General features: G+C 40.1%; 1 protein-coding gene across 2 annotated transcripts in view; it reads right to left on the bottom strand.

Annotated features, from left to right (window-relative positions):
- The window catches only part of mvb12bb (multivesicular body subunit 12Bb), a 33,673-nt gene extending 14,953 nt beyond the window's left edge, over nt 1-18,720 (bottom strand). The window contains exons 1-7 of one of the 2 annotated variants that reach the window (XM_035658909.1): nt 18,662-18,720; nt 16,228-16,327; nt 10,614-10,709; nt 8,691-8,781; nt 7,527-7,656; nt 7,264-7,374; nt 1,186-1,247 (exon numbers count right to left, since the gene is read on the bottom strand). In XM_035658909.1, coding sequence (XP_035514802.1) covers nt 1,186-1,247; nt 7,264-7,374; nt 7,527-7,656; nt 8,691-8,781; nt 10,614-10,709; nt 16,228-16,320 — 583 coding nt within the window. In that variant the 5' untranslated portion in view covers nt 16,321-16,327; nt 18,662-18,720. The remainder of the gene's footprint in view (nt 1-1,185; nt 1,248-7,263; nt 7,375-7,526; nt 7,657-8,690; nt 8,782-10,613; nt 10,710-16,227; nt 16,328-18,661) is intronic. The other variant, XM_035658910.1, reaches the window with a different exon arrangement.
- Between the last annotated feature and the right edge of the window lie 436 nt (nt 18,721-19,156).

The following is a 19,156-nucleotide window of genomic DNA, read 5'->3' as shown; positions in this document are numbered from 1 at the left end:
TTCTTCTCTAAAATATCAGCCGCTCATGAAGGGACACACAAAGGTAGAAGGAAGAGGGAGACTGTACAGCTGCAAAGGACAGTGTTCTGGAGATAAATGATGACTGCTGGCAGCGTTCTGTACAGTATGCGCATGTTCTTCACTGTCACTCAAACGCTGTCCCAGTGGAGGAATCCCACACCCAATGCCACAAACCACTCAGCTGTGTGTTAATGTCTGCTCCTTCAGGGCCACACTTTGCACAGTTGTCTTGACTAACTTATAATATGACTGTCACAATAAAACAATGATTTATTAATCATTTTTTGTCAATTACACACTGTTTTTCTTTTTTGGATGGTGGCAAAAAAAAAGGAAATAACAACTTTAAATTTAGAAAGACATTAAAATTGAAATACATTTTTGTATCTTAACATTTCCTTATAAAGTTCTATCATGTGCACTTCAGCATGTTTAATAGACTAGACTTGTATTAAAAAGGCAGGGTGTTACATGGCCACAGCCTGGGTGTGCCTCTGCCTGAGCAGCAGGAGGAATCCTCACCACATGGTGTCTCTCTCCAGCTGGATAAAAAGCTGCCTGCCTCATTCACCTCGGGTGGATCACACGCTCTTTAAGGCTGGAGCGTCTCCGCCGCCTCTGACTCTGTGGCTCTGAGGCTGTCATAGCTAAGCTCTGCTTCCTAACGAATTAGCCTTTCTTCTGTTTTAGTCCCGGAGCATTGTACTATAGTTGAGTTTCTCCCTGACAAAAGAGAGGGGAATTCGTCCAGTGCATGCACGGTACATATGTAAGTATGGCATGTGATGGATCATCTTTGACAGCTGTTAAATGTTCTCTTAAGTGTAATGCGCAGCTCCTCTGGGAAGTCACGTTCGCTCAGATAAGCAAAGCTCTGTACAGTATCCATCAGTGAGGAGATCTAGACATAGAGCATTTGTAGATCAAGTGCCGGAGGAGCTGCCTTTATGTACAGCAGGAGACGAAGTGTACATAGAAAGCATAAGTACAAGTATTGAACCTTTTCTGCAAAAACATAGAGCTTCTGTCTTGCAGTAAGTTGGCTACAAGTAAGAGATCTGCAGTTTAACAACGTAGTGCAAACAATTAAATTCTTCTAATTTTCTATAGTGACGGTCATAAATGGCACTGATTTGCATACATTTAAAGTGTGAGACCATTTACCTGTCAGGGTGTAATTCCCACTGCTCTGGTGCTCATAGTCCGGCCTGCTCGTGGTCCTCCTGCTGGTAGAAAGAAAGCAACAATGTTCTCTCAACTCATCAATGCTGTTTTATTAAGCATCACGCTAAAAACATACAAACTGCATGTTCTGTATTTGAGACCCATTGCTGGGACATTAAAATATAATGGAAGCCTGGAAACTCCCTCCTTAAAAAAAGGCTTTTTATCTGTGTGAAGGAAAAAACAGAGCACTGAAATAACAGGATGAATCTGAAGAGGAGAAATATGGTAAAAGTTAAACCGTGCAGCAGCAGCCCAGGGGCTTGAACAGACCTTTAACGGGGGTTTGGAGCAGGATCTTGTTAATTCTGGAGGAACTGAGAGATTCCATTATTCAAGGGAAGTCTGTTTTTTTTTTTCGTTTCATGGCCTTGTATTACAGAAAACAGCACAGAATGCACTTTGTGGGCAGTTGAAGTTAACAAACCATATAAGATTGAAATCCTCATCAATCAAGCTATCATGAATCACACCCTGTGACTCACCCCTATGGATCGATAAATCCACAGCAAGCAGGAAAAAAAAAAAATTCACAGCTTCAAGAGAGCTGCATAACATGACATGCTCTGAAGGTACAATGAGCTCCAGGATGGCATTATAAAACAAATGATCTTATAATGATAATGCAAAGTAGTTGGCGATATCATTAAAAAGGGAATTGTTCTGATTAGAGGACACACAGGCGTACGGGTTTGTTGTTAAAGAGAGGGAGAAATAAGACAGTGCTGAATTGTGAAAAGACAAGACAGATTTTGGGGGTGAGCAGGTGTGAAGTTACAAATAATGAAGTGTGTTTGGTGCATCATGTTCTGTATTTGGTCTGTTTATGGATCGCATAATTATTCTTCGCTTGCAGGGGGGTGTAAAATCAAAATTCTTAAAATTTAAGACTAAAGGCAGATCTGCATATTCCAAGGGTGCTATGCATGAATTGTGGCTTTCAAAGCCTTATCTCTTCGCACGAGATAAATAAATGCAATAATTTCCATCAAGAGCAATAAAACAAGACTTCTGACAGGCTGTGGTATTTATGAGCTGAAGCCTGCAACTCAGATTTATTTGCAATGAAAGGGTCGACTTTTCTCCTCCTCATTTACATCAGCATTTGGCCATGTTAAATCCAGGCCAATGGTGAATTTTTAAAAGGTTGGCATCAATCTTGTGGGAACGATTGCCATATTCAACGCAGACTTCTTTTACCTTTCAAAGGTTGATTCCACTGCTGAGGAAGAAAGGTACACATCTTTCAAAGCACAGAGACATCCCACGGACTGATAAAGTAGGGGGAAATGGTTTAAATGTCTTTTTAGGGCGTCTGTGTTTGCGTTGTTAAATTAGTACTCAGAAGAAACAAAGAGAACAGAGCAAGTATTAAGTCGGGCTATTTATCTATACATCTGAAAAAAGAGAAAGTGGTACTTAAAATCCCAAAGACTCGGCGTGAAACCAGGGAAATGTGCTCATGAAATGTTTTTCTACAGGCAACCTCCAGGGTTGCTTTTCCCATCTGTTTGAAACACAAAACTGTCTCAATCCAAATTGGTGATTTCTAAATACAATTTTAGGTGCATTGGAGAGGGTAACATATGGCAAATCAATTAGACAACTAATTCTTAAAACAAAAAACATGGCAAGTGCTTTTGCTAATCAACAGCAGTGTTGGGGCTCATATTATGTCGGCCACTGGAGTTTTGACAACAATTAATCCTCATTTCAGGCAAGGAGAGCCATATTGACACATATTCCTAATTTGAATATTCAATTATAGTGTAGTTCCTCATCAAATTATAGTAAAACTGGGAACACGGCCTGAAAGATTTACGCAATTACAACGCAGATCAAGAGTCTTATGTTCCCCTGAAATCTGCCCGAGTTAAAATCATATTAGTGCAGCAAAGAAAATCACGACACTGAGGATTGCTTGACAACATGAATTAGAGTTCAACAGATTTTTTTGGGGATGGTGTTCTTTAAGTTGTTCCATGTGGAATAAGGAAAAGAGTTGTCTGTGTTAAAAAAAAGGAGAAGGAGAAGAGAAAGTGGGAGAGACAGTGGGGACAGACAAGCGGTAGTCAGTGGAGAGGTAAGATGAGGATGAGAGTAATATCACTGAAGAGCCAGAGCTGCGATACAGAGAGCTGGAAGCTCTTGTTTTGACACACATCCAGCCTTTCCCGTGACAACATCTCCACACCTTCCTCTATGTGCAGACAGTGCTGCTTTGTGGGAGCCGCTTTCTCACCCATCATTATCCTCCTTTAAGCTCGGTGTCAGGTATTGAAAAGAGGATCTCTCTGAATATGGCGGCAAATCACTGAACAGTCTGAGCCCATCAGATCTTCGCTGATCACTCGATCATTTCTGGCATCCCTTTGCTTGATCGCTCTACTTTTTGCAACTTTTCTGAACACAACAAAGTAATGAGTAAGATTGAGCTGGGAGTGATTGTTCTTTCAGCGCCTCAGATGGGAGATCTGTCAGGCGACACGCTGACAGTCATGGTGTCTCTTTCTCTCAAGAGTCGTGTGCAGTGGGAAGTCTTGGTTAACCAGCGAGCAATGAAAGCTGATACAATACTCCTGCAGAGCTGCAGCAATGTGTGGAGTGTCACAGGTAGAAGACAGTGCCATCCAAAACGTATTGATATGCATGCCAATTCTGACACTGATGACTCTCTAGGCTTCACGTGTTCACGTGAAAAAGCCAACTACACTATGCGATGGGAAAAAAAGATACTTGGCCTTGACATTTTTATCGCTGTACAGTTTGATTTAAAAAGTGTCCGTGTGTACAATAGCCTATTATTCTAAGAGAAATGTCAAAAACCTTGATTCTGAGTGAAGCGAAAGAAATTGCAATATTAGGACAAGGCTAATTTATGCTAGCAGTCACTGTAGAGGTCAGATATCAGCCTCAGCAATGACAGTTTTATCAGGAGAACAAATGGCAGCGTTGGCCAGGAGAAGGAAGGAGGGGGATACTTTACTGGACATATTAAAAGGCTGACCGGATGGTGCAGGTTTTTCGCATTATAAAGTCAGGGAGTGGCTGATACGGTCGGTCTTGACAGAGAACAAGCCAAAGTGGTTGACATCAAGTTGCAGCTATGAATCAAGACAGAACGCGTTTTAAACGCTTTAGACAAACTTGATAAAGAGACATTAAACACACACGGTTCAAATGCATTTGCGCGGCAGACTGCTTAAGAGGCCTGTACCCTAACAGTTTTAGTGGCTCAATATGGTGCAACAGCCTGAGCCAATAAGAAATAACTATTTTAGGTTTAGTGTTTATCCTTGATCCCGCCTGAGCTGCTAAAACTTACTTGAACTGAGGAAATAATAATTCCTGTACTAATTCCTCAGAGTCCTTTTTACAGGGTTTCAGCAGGGTTCACCAAGTTAAATTTAAGACTTTCTAAGACTTTTTTTAACAGCACAGAGAATGCAATTTAATACCTGTTTCACAATCATACCAGGCATGACAGTATGATGGAAAATCAGTAGGGACAATATGGCCTAGAATTGCTTATTTTTTATATCAGTTTTGTCCCCCAGTAGTTCCCAACAATAATTCCTTAATGATATAATTCATTTCATTTTTGCAACCAGGACATAGATAAGTGTCAGAAAATGGATGCATGGATTAACCAATTAAAAACTATTTTTAGCACTGCTATTCAATTAGTTGATTGAAAGAAGATTAACTGTTTTGATATTCGATTAATCACGTCAATCATTTGCAACTTTTCTTTGTCATATATGATAGTAAGTGAACTATCTTTTGAGTATATCCCCTTGGGCTGTGGCAAGTTTTCATGGATGTTTTTCACTCCTTTTTGATATTTCATACACTAAACGAATAATTGATTAATCGTTAAAATTTGGAGATTTATTAATAAGGAGAAGATTCATCCGTTGCAAGCATTTTTAAATGTTTTGTTAAAATCAACATTTGCCCATTATAACACAATGTAACAGTATGTAGCAGTAAAACTATAGGTATGATAGTGCTGACTGAAACTCCACTAACAATACCAACAGCCTTAGTTTACAAGCAAGTAAAGTCTCCCGACAGCCCGCAATCATTTGCAGAAACATTTCATAACTAACATCGCTGCCTACAGCAGGAATTTCTAAATAAACACATTCTAAAGCCTTTTTTGAGGAAACTGAATTCTGAGTTTTAAAAACTTTCCCAGTCCTGCAGGTACCCTGTTTTGCCTGACAAAACAATACAAAGACAATTCCAATACAACACCTTAGCCTTGATGCAATCACGGTGTGCATCCCATAATGATGCAACACCCTGCAGTTACTGTGTACTGCAGCTCTGCACTGCTGAAAAAACCTGATTTGTGGTTTCTGTTTGTACACAACTCTAACAAGCTCTCACTGCCTGAGGCAACTTAACATTTGAGAGGGATCACTGCAGCTTTCAAAATTATAAGGGTCATTAAAAATTTACACATTATTGACTGTATTTAAAACATCTTTTCCACTGACTGTAAAGAGCACTTAAATTTAAGAGGTGCTATTCTCCAAAGGCCATAAAGTTGTTATAGATAGCCCGAAGGAGGCATGGAGGAGAGAATTTTCTCTTGCTGAATATGAATAAAGTATAGTGGGGTGATACTACACAGACAGTTACACTGTAGTACTGTGCTTATTTAAGCAATCAGTGAGTGTTGTAGAGCTGTTTATAAATCACTGTGTCAAACTTTCTAGTCTGTGACTTTAAAAAAACTACAGACATATTTATAGCTGTATGTATGGTTGTCTAAAATGCATGTAACTACACAGAAAGGATGCCAGATAAATAGTCAAAGAACTGCCGCTGTCTAAATTGCCCACAGTGCCGTCCTTATGTGTCAGTGCATTATGGATGGAAATACTCTCAAAAGAAGACTCTGACTGTGGAATGAATTTTAATGTTAATACAAAAACAGCAGCCTGTGATCTCAGCAGGCATCAGGAGGGGGTGTGAGTCGCTTCGAGGTGCAATTTATTCCAACCTCTGAGCCTTACAAACTTGAAAGTGGGCTTCAAAAGAACGGAGGATTACCGGTAAGAGTTGCGAAGGCGTACACATGGGCCTGAGCGCCCACCATCACTTCAACACATCAAAGTTTATTGACCATCCACTTCCAAAATATGGACAATTCACATAACTCTACCCAGTTTGAACTTGGGTTTTGAATTCACGCCTGTCCATTTTATTGTTCTCATCCCACTGAGTGGCCATGTGAACAGAAGCTCTGTTTTGAATACGCCTGCTGGCATCCACCGCTCTGGCCTGTTGTGGCTTTTAAGTGGCTTTTACTCAGCCCAGCACAGGATGGCAAAGCATAGCACTTCAAGCTGGCAGACCCGTCGGCGCCCCGTGCCAAGCTTCCCTCTCCACAGCACCGCCACACCGAAGGAGTCTCAATTGTTTATTTACAATTTGCTGTGGAAATCCCCAGTTCTTCATTGCGATAAATAATTGAGCTGTTTGATCTGGACACAGTACAAAGGGTTGCTCCATTCACTCTGAGGCCTGAGGCGGAGGAAGCCTGAGCAGCATGCGCAGAGGAGGGGACGCACAAACACTCCAGCATGGCGGAGATCTTGGAGCTCTCCTCCCTTCCTCTGCAGCTGTCGCTCGCTCTCCGGGCTACATCTCCTCCTCTTTGTCTGCACAGTACAACACTCCTGTCACCACAGTCAGAGGAGCGACCTGCCTCTGCCTCCCGGGACACACCACAAATAGCAGGAGTTTAGCCCTCATTGAACTCATGTTCTTGTTCAGGCGATCCTGTCTAGTTAGCCTGTCTCTCTGGTTCACCCTCACTACCTCATTGTCCAGCCACAACCTTTTACGGCAGATTGCCCGGGAGTGATCAATTGCTCGTGTCTTCATTGTCGTACATATGGTACCAGAGCGTAACAACAGCTAAAGAGTACACTGGGTGTGGAATAAAAGAGAAAGCAAGGAGGAAAGTTAAACTTGTTGCTGAATATTGTGATATGATGTTACCTTGCTGTGTTGGGTGGAGCGGCTGTGTTATCTGTACTGGACGTTTCCTGGGACGACTGATGCTGGGGAACATCTCCAATCCGATACCACATCCCCATATTGTTTATCTCACTGTTTAAAGACCAAGAAGAGACACACAGAGAGTGTTTCACTTTGTTTTAAGCAGCTAGTTGGTAATCCTTCATGTAAATGAGAATGTACGATGATTGACAGAAGATACAAAACATCATGAATTCATTTATTTCCAGTGTCAAACAGCTCACCCTATACAGGTGTAGTTAACAAGATGGTACTTGGACTTCGCAATGATCTGGATGTCATATACAGCCGTCTCGGCAGCCGCACGAGGGCTGATTTTCACACAGAGCCTCCTCTTCCTCATGGCAGCTTCCTCTGATGAGTCAGGTACACATGAGGGTGTCAGACAGGAATTGGTGGTCGCGTATCCAATTCTGTCATCTCTGAGTTTCAAGCTAAAAAAAAAAATTCTATAGACATTTTGAACCTCTAGGTGAAATATATATTCACAAATCCAACTTACACTTTGCTATTTAGTCATTGCTAGCATTAGAATAAGAGATGAGCCAATATCATGTTGCTGGGGGACTTGCTGTGCTCAAAGGGAAATGACCGGACAGAGGAAAGGCACAAAATCCACATGCGTTATTATCATTTTTATCATTTTAGTAGGTAAAATGACAGAAGCAAGTGATTCCTCCATCAGTTTTAGTGCACAACAGGGATTTAAACTGGATATTCAAGATAGAAACTCATACATAATGTCACATGTATACATTAAACATGGATTCACATAAAGTAATAAAACATTAAATTACAACATAGCCAAACAAAACATAATCTCTTTTCTTCATTCTGGCAAAAAAAAACATTGGCATGCTTCCCTATATTGCTATATTGCATCTGTGCCTCGCTCATTTATTTCCCCTGCAACACTAGAAAGTGCAGTGTAAATGCAATGATAATAAAAATAATAAACAAGCTGTCCTCACTCCCCACACCAAAATATTATTACATTTCCAAGGCATGGATAGTGAGAGGGGAAATACATAGCACTCAAAAAGCACTAAAGCATTGGGGAATGCATTTCATTAATATTAGATAACCCCCATCCACTCGTCCTCTCCCCAAATAAATACATAAATAAATAAGCCCCTCATAAAGAAAAGCACAGCTCCAGCTGAGATAAACAATGACTCATGATTCTCTTCTCTTGTACCTCCAGGGCAAAATGTTTATTTTATTCCCACAGTCTGCCATAAATTAAGCTAACCTGCACCCATAAAACATTCACTATCTCAAGCAAAGCTGCCCCTGAGGACCTCCGCATAAGCTGGTCGGAGAAGTGAAAAAAAAACAAGAAGAGGAGAGGGGAGCGAGCCTCTGGTCGGTATCGCCTGTTTACTTACTTGTGTCCATTGTTTCTTCCACAGGTGTGAAGCCCTCTGGCAAGGCGTCCTTAATGTCAATCACCTTCACGTCCACAACAACGTCGGGCCCCTAAAAGATAGAGCACGGGCAGGAAATTCAAAGTCATGTATGCAAATTCAACTTTTAAAAAATGACAAGAGAGCAAGGAAAAGAAAAGGTTAGTCATTTTTTGGAAGGGCTCAGGAAAGAAAATGTAGAGATAATAAGAGTCAATGATTCACTAAAAGCTCAGGAAGTCTCTAAAGAGAAGGGTTGACAAAATAGCTGAAGTAATTACTCTCTAATAGCTTTTTTTTTTACAATGAGAGAATGCATCTGTGAACTTGTAATCATTCTCAACCTTTTGGCGAGAAGCTGTGGGATGATGGGAGACAGAGTAGGCAGTCTAATCAACAGAATGGGACTGGTTAAAAACAATCAGGGACTGTGTAGTTGACATTTTCAAGCATGACTCTTCCCTGCCTCCCATTACATTTTCATTTTTTGCCATAATAAATTGCAATAATACACAGCGGCGGTAGAGAGTGGGGCGAGCCAGGCGTGACTTGATGCGTCCGAAAAGGCTGGATTTCACTGCTACTGTTGCCCGACAGTCATTACCATTAGAGACATTTTTTATTCATAGTTTTTATACTGACTTAAGGAGGAATATGGATGAATGTTATTACTATGCATGGAACCTTTTTTAGTGTTTTCCCCTTTTGCTGGAGAGATTTCTTCCATCAGGGTCTGACAAAAGGGGGCTTTCTACCTCCAACCTAGAGTATGATAAATCACAAACTATTTACTTCCCCCCACGTAATTCAGGGGCTAATTTTACAGAATCTGTTTTTGTCATAGACAATTACAGTGGGAGCTCCATTGACTGGCAGACAAAACAGCCTTTGTTGATGGCTCTGTCATGTTTTATTTGTGTCAAAATCTTTAAAACAATGCAGACACACATTTTAAGATAATATACAGGAACTAGGGGAAGGCTATTTGTATGCTATATACTAAACTGAGGAGCAGATTGAACTAAGGCACGAGGCAGACGCTGCCAAGTTGCCTGGCTTTTAGAGGACATCCTGTAAAAAAAGACTTGATTGAGTCCTAAAATTGAGCTGATGCAAAATAATAACAAAAAAATGCAGGTTTTGTTTACCATACTGTCTGCATTATCGACCTGCAGCCTGGAAACAAATTAATAGGCAGCCAATAGTAAGCTGTATGAGCTGTGGTTAGACAGGTTGATAATCCTGGAGATGTAAGCAGGTGTATTTATGGCCACAGTGCAGCTGACAGCCATGCAACAACACATCAGCTGTATGCTGCAGGCAGGAGATGAGTCCAAAATTGACCCAACAGCATTATGAGAAACATTCAAAGATCATTTCAGCCACAGGAGACTCAATGCTGCTCAAATTGGGAGCTCTATATGTAGCACAGCCATACTGAAAAGTGCTTTTTGTGGAGTAATTTCTTACATAAAAATGAGTACTTTCCTATTCACAATTATATGCGCATCAGCTTTCAAGAATCACTGGTTGGTAACCATTTTCTCTACAGGGACGCTGTTGATTGAATAAATTGGAATAGTAAAAATACAGCTCATTGTTATTTCATGAATAAACATAAATAATATCCTCAGGAGGACGTACAACATGAAAAATATCTCACCAAGGTATTATTCATCTGAAATATGCATGCAAATTCATTATATGTAAAAGTTCAAAACTGCGCTGCCAAGCCAACGCTGGCCTTTTAAATGGGACTTTCACTGATCAAAGTGCAAAGTGCACAAAGACATTCTGGCAGCAGAAAACTGAGCTAATAACTGCTGGCAAACAAAAAAAGAGGCAGCAGATGAGGCGTTAGTGCAGAATGCATAGGGAAAGGGAGAAGTTTACATTCCCACTTACAGCTTTTCTGGTGAAACAGAGGTAGCGAGTGACCTTGGATTTGAATAAGCCGTCCTTCCACAGGTCGGCGTCAGAGCCATCTGTTGTTTGTGCAACCTACGTGAAAAAAAAAGAGGAAAAAAAAACAAGGAGAGAAAAAAACATGCAGGAGGTGGGATAAAGTTAATGTATGTATGCCATGAGCGTGTTGCTTTTGCCTCTTCCCTTGCATACTAGCCTTAATTAACGCTTGCCAACACTAGTGCTCCATCTCATTAGTGCTCTGCGTGGGTAAAGGAGTCTTAGCCTCCAAAAAGGTGGCTAAAAATATCATCCCTCGGGACCGGGCTGATTAAAGATGCCCTGACAAGGATCTGCTCTAATAAGGAAACCAAACTTCAATGTGCTTCTGTGGGAAAGCAGGGATTATATTTGGGGTAATGTATCTTTTTTTTAAACCTACTGTAGTATCCCTTGTGCAAGACACAGGTAAACTGAGAACACTGCACACGCACCTTAAATACTTTTGCTGCTCTACACCCCATGTGGATTGTTGTATTATTTAATGAGAATAAGCCTTCTAAGATTGAATTACTGAGGATTTAAAGCAATTTCATGTGTATGCCTAAATAAGTCTAAATCTAAATCCACCCAGGCAGCTTGTCCTTGTACAATAAGCTCATTCATAGTTGTAAATGATCAGTGGAGTCAGTAAAAATAATAGATTGCATCATATTGACAGCATGTAGGCACCACAAGTCAAACTCAAGGTCCAACACTACATTGCTATGTAAATGTAGGTATGCAGGGCAGAATGATAAAGCAAAATATAACCTGCAGACTGCATCCCAGAGACTCTTCCCTCGTTCCAGTAAATATGCTTGGCTGAAGCGTCATGTTCCATTGGCCCTCATGTGAGAATCACCTAAATAACTGCCAGAGTTATTTTCTAAAGGGATCCTTTACAAAGAAGAGTCAATCTAATGAGGTTCATTCAAATGAAGAAGTCATAGATCTCTGCACCCACCCACACACATTACCCCCTTGACAATAATGATGAATGACCTCGGTGACTGGGTGGGGGAAACATGGCATGGGGAGATTCATGAAAAACCACCACTGACTAGATGGGATGAGAGCGGAGACTAGACTGGGGAACAGAGATAGATAGTGGGATGAGAGAGAGAGAAAGAGTGGAGGATGAGCGGAGAGAGGGATTGCGGGGCGTCTCCAACAGCAGTTCCATGAAAGGTCCCAGAAGGAGCCTATACATCACCAGCCTCTCTCTTCCTTACAAGACAACCCGTCTTGGCCACTTTTTCCAGGTCAGTAGCCAGCGCATCCTGTCAGCGTAAACAAAGGGCTCGCTTTGTGAAACCCAAAGTCAAGTTGAGGAGTAACGAGGGCACGGTCCTCCTAGGAGGCACCTCAGGCATCATCCTGCCACAGCCGCCGGCAGGAAGGATGCGACGCAGCTTGAATGTGAAATGCCAACTGCTGAGCCACGGCGGAGAAGGCATGTGTAAAGTTGCCATGGCTCTTCTCTAATACTTTCAAGTCTGCCACTGCATGGCTCCATCATTACACAGACTTCAATGCCACATGTCTGATAAGAGACGTCACGGCTCTGATATTGAAATACGGCTGAATCATTTGATTTAAAATGCAATGACAGATTCAACTGCCACTTCCTAAAATCTAAAGCTTACAGTGATCTAAAAGCCCACCTGTGAAACAAGTCTTTAGGGGGTGCTGAATACTCCTATGAAGGATCTCTGGAGACAGACACCACCAGCAAGTTACTATGAAGCACTGAGAAGCACAGCTGCGAATAAAAAGATATAAAGGCAAACAATCAAAAATCTCTGGGGAGTGAAGCCAGGTGGGGAAAACATGAGAGAGTAACAGGGAACAAACCAGTCCCTTCAAAGAAGAACAGAACAACTGAAACAAGACAAAAATAATAATAAAAAAATAATATAAAATAGATAAACTGACTACTGACTATATATTAAATAACTGCAGCAGCATGTATTGTTGAAAAAGCTCCTTGACTTTAAGTAATAGTTTGATATTTTGGGAATGTGCTTATTTGCTGAGATTTAGATGAGAGGACTGAAATCACTTTCAAGTCTGTTTTTCCCCACCTTTATTTATTCAGGGGAGTTTTACTGAGAACAATGCTCTTTTTTTCTGCAACACCCTGATCACATTCACAGTTACAAACAAAAAAATATACCTACCAGCAAGCTCACTTACTAACAAACTTGGTTTTAAAGAGACTCGCTTGCTGTAACTGTTCCGTGGAGAACTGTTTGCCCCTGTGTCTGTCGGCTGATTGTCTGGCAGTAGACGATGACAAGACAAATACTCATTTTAAATGCAAGTTTGTGGACGAAACATGTTAGTTAGTGACCTTTAAAGGTGCTGGTAGGCACATTTTTGAGTTTTAGCTAGGCTAGTTGTTTCCCCCTGCTTACTCTCTTATGCTAAGCTAAGCACCTTATGGCCCTAGTTCCAGTCTAAGTGCACAGACATAAAATGTGGTATCTATCTTCTCTTCTAACTCCTGATTAGAACCAATAAGCTTATTTCCCAAAATGTCAAACTATACCTTTAAAGAACAGATGCTATTGAGTTTGTAAATCCCGGCATCCCAGCTAATCATAAGCTAGCACTAGGTTTCTTCAAATAAACATACATTTCAGTAATGAGTTTATGAGCGTAACATGTCAAATGCTCAGGTGAATCTGAAATGCATGCGTATCCCCTTTGCAACCCTTGCACAGAGCGTGAGTGTGCGTGAGTCTACTCATGGCGTTTGATGTTGGGTGGCTGCTGGTGCTTCAGCAAAGCTCCTGATCCCAGTGGAACAGCGTTTGATCTGGGCCTGTGCTCTCTTGTGTTGGAACAACCTGCTCAAGTTCAGAGATGTGAGCGCGTCGTATCAGAGAGCAAAAGAGCTAATCAGCCCTTTGATCTGCTGTATAAAAAGTATGGTAAGTATGGTAAGCAGTCAGTATTAAGGAGGAATTCTAAAAGAAGACTTAGTTTGAAAGGGAAGGGGGAAAAAGTCAATACAACGTAATATCCTGAGACTTCCCCTTCTCAGTGCTGCATTAGTAACACTGATACCGAGCGCTGATATTTTTTTCTGATAGTTTGTTTTTTAAGTCTGCAGATGAAAGACCGCATGGTGATGTTCAAAAGATGTTCTTGAAGATGGGACAAACACATTTGAAAAAGTGCTTCAGAGTCTGAAAGGCCTTGAATGTTATCTCGGAGGCTAACTCGTATTTGACTTTTTATTCATAGGTATGATTTGATATTTTATTACCTCGAAGGATGTGTTTTATTTTATTTTATATTACAAAGGAAAACTAACCGAGACAGAAATATATCACTAAGATTATAGTATTAAAGATGGGCTTTAAGCTATCTGGAGTGTAACCCAGTTTTCCAACAAACATATTCTATTGAGGACCGACATGTCACACAGACAGGAAACGATGCTACATTCACATCAGAAGAACAAGACTATGAGTCTATGCTAATAGCTCTGTGAGGACAATTAAGCTGGTCAAAAAATGTGATTCACCGCATTCAGTTATAATCATCAAAATCTACTTAAAAATCTTAAAATGGAACTAAATCACACTGGAATCACTCTACCTTACATTTTGTTAATAAACAAATATTTTTATTGCATCACAGATAGGAGACCTCAGATAGACACTTCTCTCTTCCTTCTTTACTTTAGACTCCTTTGTATGTCCACACATTCAGTTTTTGTGGGGTATATAATGGGCAATGAGCCTTCAGCCATGGTGACAGGCTTAGGAAAGATACAGCCTTCCCTTTGTAGGAAATCAATAAAGGAGTGTACGTTGGCAGGCTAGACAGCTTTTCTAAGTTACTCATGTGAGGATTTTCACAATTTTCCCCATGATGGAAATTCACCCCAATCAACTTATCTGAGTGTTTTTTTAATCGCGATTTGTGATAAAATCGTATATATATCATCCCATCCCTAATGATGAGGTTAAATTGTTGATGTTTAGTTAATTAGCAATAACACAAAGCGCAGCTGAAGGTGATAGGAATGTTATTTGTTTTTACAGGTATAGGAATTAATACATTGGGGTTCATCCTCTGGGCGCAGTGGATATCTGTACCAAACTTGTACCAAACAATGGTTTTGGTTTATTTCAATAAAATCCCAAAATGTCAACCTCATGGTGGCGCTAGAAGAGAAGTCAGGAGATTAATTTAGCATAAAGTAGAGACATATTCATAGTTCAGTGTGGATCTGGAAGTGATGGACTGCCGTAAAGCCACACACAACAAAACGCACTATAATAATCTATTGTGTTGAAATACTAATACTGCATTTGATTTAGCTATAACAACAGAATGGGTATTGTTTGCAGTGTTTCAGAATAGTGCAGGCAATTGACACAAAAAGACAGGTTGTTGTTTGCATGTGATTGCAATAACAGTTTTTTGATTCATTAATGCGTCTACACTTTCATTATCTTAAGTCTAAACTATTCACAAATTTCAAACCGCTGGTGTACTGCCTGGGGGTTGACAAAAAAAAGTAGAATTTACTGAGCATCCATTACAGAGATAAACCAGTGTCATTAACAGCCAGTGACGAGCTTTTAGCCCTACAGAGCATGCACATATTTGCACATCAACTGAAATGTATTGGCGCACTGGAGCAGCAGAGGAGGAAGTCTGATGGGGTTTCTCTCTGTTTGTCACTACCGTGTGGTGTGTACGCAGTTTCCCTGCCAGTGGCTCCGTACTGATGCCAACCCACCATCATCTGCCAGAGATTAGAACAAGCTGGGTGTGTAGGGTGGAGCAGGAAGAGATAGAAACTGGGGGAACAGGGAGGGTTTGGGGGCTTAGGGTGAAAGCAAGAAGAAGTCTGAAAAGGAAGAGAGAGAGAGAGAAAGAGGAAGAGAGATCTGCCCTTGAGCTTGTTTTGTGCTGGATTCAACTCACACACTCGCTTCTCTTTTTAACCCTCTCCAACTCTTTCAAAACCAAGAAAGAAAGGGTCACATAAAGTAGCCGATCCTGCACTAAATCCTCACACGTTCCTTTTGTTGTCGTAGTCGTTGCGGCGCTTGAATATAACATGGGGGTAAACTTAAATGACTCCGGTGGGCATCAAGCAAACATCATTAAAGCTTTGCCTCTGGTGTGTCTGCAATACTGGTGGCAACCAATAACAATGTCAGGAAGGGAATCTTCCTAATCATCAAAGTAAACTTTATGAATAAGTCATCTAACAGCTCTGACAAAAAAAAACACTTGGAAGGCTGCCAACATCCTGGCTGAGAGTTATGCTATACAATCAGTTACAACCATTACATGCACAACCAACAGCACAGAGCAAAAACAAAGCATTTACCAAAATAAAAGCATTCAATTTCTGCTTAGACTTTAAATGAGCGAAATTTAGCCCGCTGGTAAAAACATTTTAAAGTCTCACAAAAACAATAAATAATCATTTCTCCTGTTTTTGTATTTCACTTTTACTGTAAAGGAGATGAAAATATCTTTGTAGGCTTAATACAAGTTTATGAAATGAATTAATACAAAGCTCAAAATGAATACTCACAACATAGAAGCCATCAGGTGCCTTGTTGATTGAGGCGATTACTCCGACCGCAGAGATGGGCTCTGCGGGCAGCTGGCTGCTCACTTCAGACATGTCAAAGCTGCGTTAGAATAACAGCAGAGCCTCATTTCACCAGAGAACAAACTACAACCATCCACTTTTTTCTTCGTCTGAGAAAGAACTTAAAATACATCATGTAATGTAATATCTGGGACATACAGTGCAGTTAAAAATGTATTATTTTAAATCTGAAAACGCTGAATAAATACGCAAAACGCACACAGTGAAACTAAATTAGCACTGCACCATTCGGGCTCATTACATGGAGAACAGACAGGGTTTTTCTTGGCCACCATTATTGACTTCTTGATGAGGCTTATTAGGATCCCGAAGAAAAAGTGGCCACCTAATCCTGGATCAAATGACAAGTGAGACCAACGACAAAACAGCATTTGGAGACCACCCAATGACTTCACCAAATCACAAATTAGACGGAGTGATCACATATTTTCAAGGAAGTCCCAATCAATTGCTATCTATTCCTGTCTAAGGGAATTTTTCCCTAATGGGTATGCAAGCTTTTTACAGGGTAAGTGGCTTTGCAATGGTTCCCTTACGCAATTTTATTCGATTAGGTTTAAAGCATTCTTGTACTAACTGACAAAGTTGCTGCATTCAATCTTGATGTTTACGAAATCTATTGCAATTAAGCTGATCAAATTAGGGGATTTACTCCAGAAACAGCTGTCTCTTTAACAAATGTTAGATAGCTGTACTTATTCAAATGAAACAGGATAGCAAATTAGCTAATAGAATGAGGGATCTCTTTGTAACATTAATTTGTTCAAAATGAGCTTTGTTTTCCAGCACAACATTAAGGCTTAGAGGCTCATCCAGGCAGACCAAAGAAAAATCCATCCAAACTTATTTCCAGCTCCCAGAGAAAATATCAGTGTGTGTGTGTTCCTACACTCGGATAGTGTGTCGGCGATGTTCGGTGATGAATACAGTTAACATGAAGTTTTATCTCCAAAACTATAAGGCAGTACAGGCAGGTTCACCTCCTAAATAAAATGTGGGTGATACTATTGCTATATGTGTTAAGTATTTTTATTTGACCTTTGATGTGATAGTAACTCAGAGGTTTATTCTGTATAGTTTCATCTTAATAATTAAAAGTTTCTCATTGTGAGCAGCAGCCAGTGGTTGAAAGTAACTAAGTATATTTACTCAAGTAAACACAGCTTCTTCCCTCAGGCTGTGAGACTGAGAAACCGTGTGAGTATTTTATTATTTTCATGACTTATTAATACATTTTAATTGTTTATTTGTTTTTAGCATGAAGTGAACTATATCTAAATTTACTTCAAAAGCCCTGCACTGTAAATTACAAACACTGATAACATTGAATCCTTGAAGTACTGTACACTTGTGAGGTACTTTGAGTATTGAGTATTTTCCTTACTTACTCCTTACTTTTACTCCACTACGTTTCGTATAGTTATAGCTACTTTCCAGGTTCAGATTATTAATACAGATATAATCAACAAATAAATAATGGTGTATTGTTACCAAACAGTAGCTCAATTCCATTTAAGGGATATGTCATCCTGCATGATGAATACTTGTACTTTTGTTACTTAAGTATATTTTAATGCTAATACTTTTTTTTTTCACTTGTAACTAATTATTTCTACACTGCTACTTTTACTTTAGCAAGAGATCTGAGTACAGGCAGCAGCCATTACGTCAGTGTTGGAGCTGGAATGAATATAAGTTGGTGAGTCAACGTGTGGACATGAATATTATTCTAAATCCGCTGTGATTATGATGATTACATTATAAAACCTAATATGCAGTAATATTGTGCTGATTTAGTAAACAGGCAGGGGTGGATCTAGAATGCTAGAAAATGCCTTGCTGTCAAATGCTGTCAGATTAAACACATTCATTTAGATTCATTGTAAAAAATAACGTGTTAAAAACGGAAATGAACATATTAAACATTATTTTGTTTTATTTATCATAAAATATTTCTCTAGATCCACCCCTGTAAAGAGGATACACTGTGGTTTGGTTTACAGATGTATAAATAGTCAGTAATAGTTTATTGGCACACTGTCTTTCTCTTTATTTGCCCATACTTTATATATCATTTTTTGTATATTTAGCCTAAATGTTTACACAGCTTTGTGAAACAGGTAGGAGACCCACTGCCCTCCAGGTAGGTCAGTGACATTATGACTGCACAGGTTTCTCAGAGACACACATGGGGCTCATGGCAGCTGCGCACTTGGCTTAATAAAAATATATGTTTGTGTCCCCTGCCGACCCCAGTTAGCGTTTATGAAATAGTAGAAATGACCAGAAGCTGTCTGAGCCTTTAGGAAGTGAAACTAAACTCCACTATAGGTGTCGTTTGTTTTTCGTTTACCTGTTGAAACGTCCCGGTCTCCTGATGATGTCACCTTTCACCTTCGGACTTCACCCCGCGCGAGTCTGCCGGAAGTAAATGCTTCCGCGTGCGACAGGTAATAAATGATTAACCGCGTGGCCATGTTAGCAATCTCCCTTCTAGGTCCAATCTCTTCACTGTCAGTTTCCCTGGAAAATAATACAACAATAACAGCAATTCAAAATTCTGTTCACAAAGTGTACAACGAAATTAAACGTAGCCTACACACTGTAATTGCTTTAAAAATAATAATTGTATAATATATTCTTCAAGCTGTCATGCTTTGCTGATACAGAACACAGTTGTTTCTGATGAGTCAGTGAGCACAGAAGCACTGGATTCTCCACATTTAATTCAACAGATGAGAACATATTATTAAAGCACCATCAGAAAGCTATATGAATGCTAAATGTGCCAATTTACTTTGTGAGTGTGAATTGTGTATGCATGGAGAATAAAGGCCCGGGCCAACAA

Source organism: Morone saxatilis, unplaced genomic scaffold, assembly GCF_004916995.1.
Source record: "Morone saxatilis isolate NCDOM2014 unplaced genomic scaffold, NCSU_SB_2.0 Contig16, whole genome shotgun sequence".
NCBI classification, from domain to species: domain Eukaryota; kingdom Metazoa; phylum Chordata; class Actinopteri; family Moronidae; genus Morone; species Morone saxatilis.
Note: the sequence above shows the minus strand (reverse complement) of the source record. Positions and strands in the feature narration are given on the sequence as shown.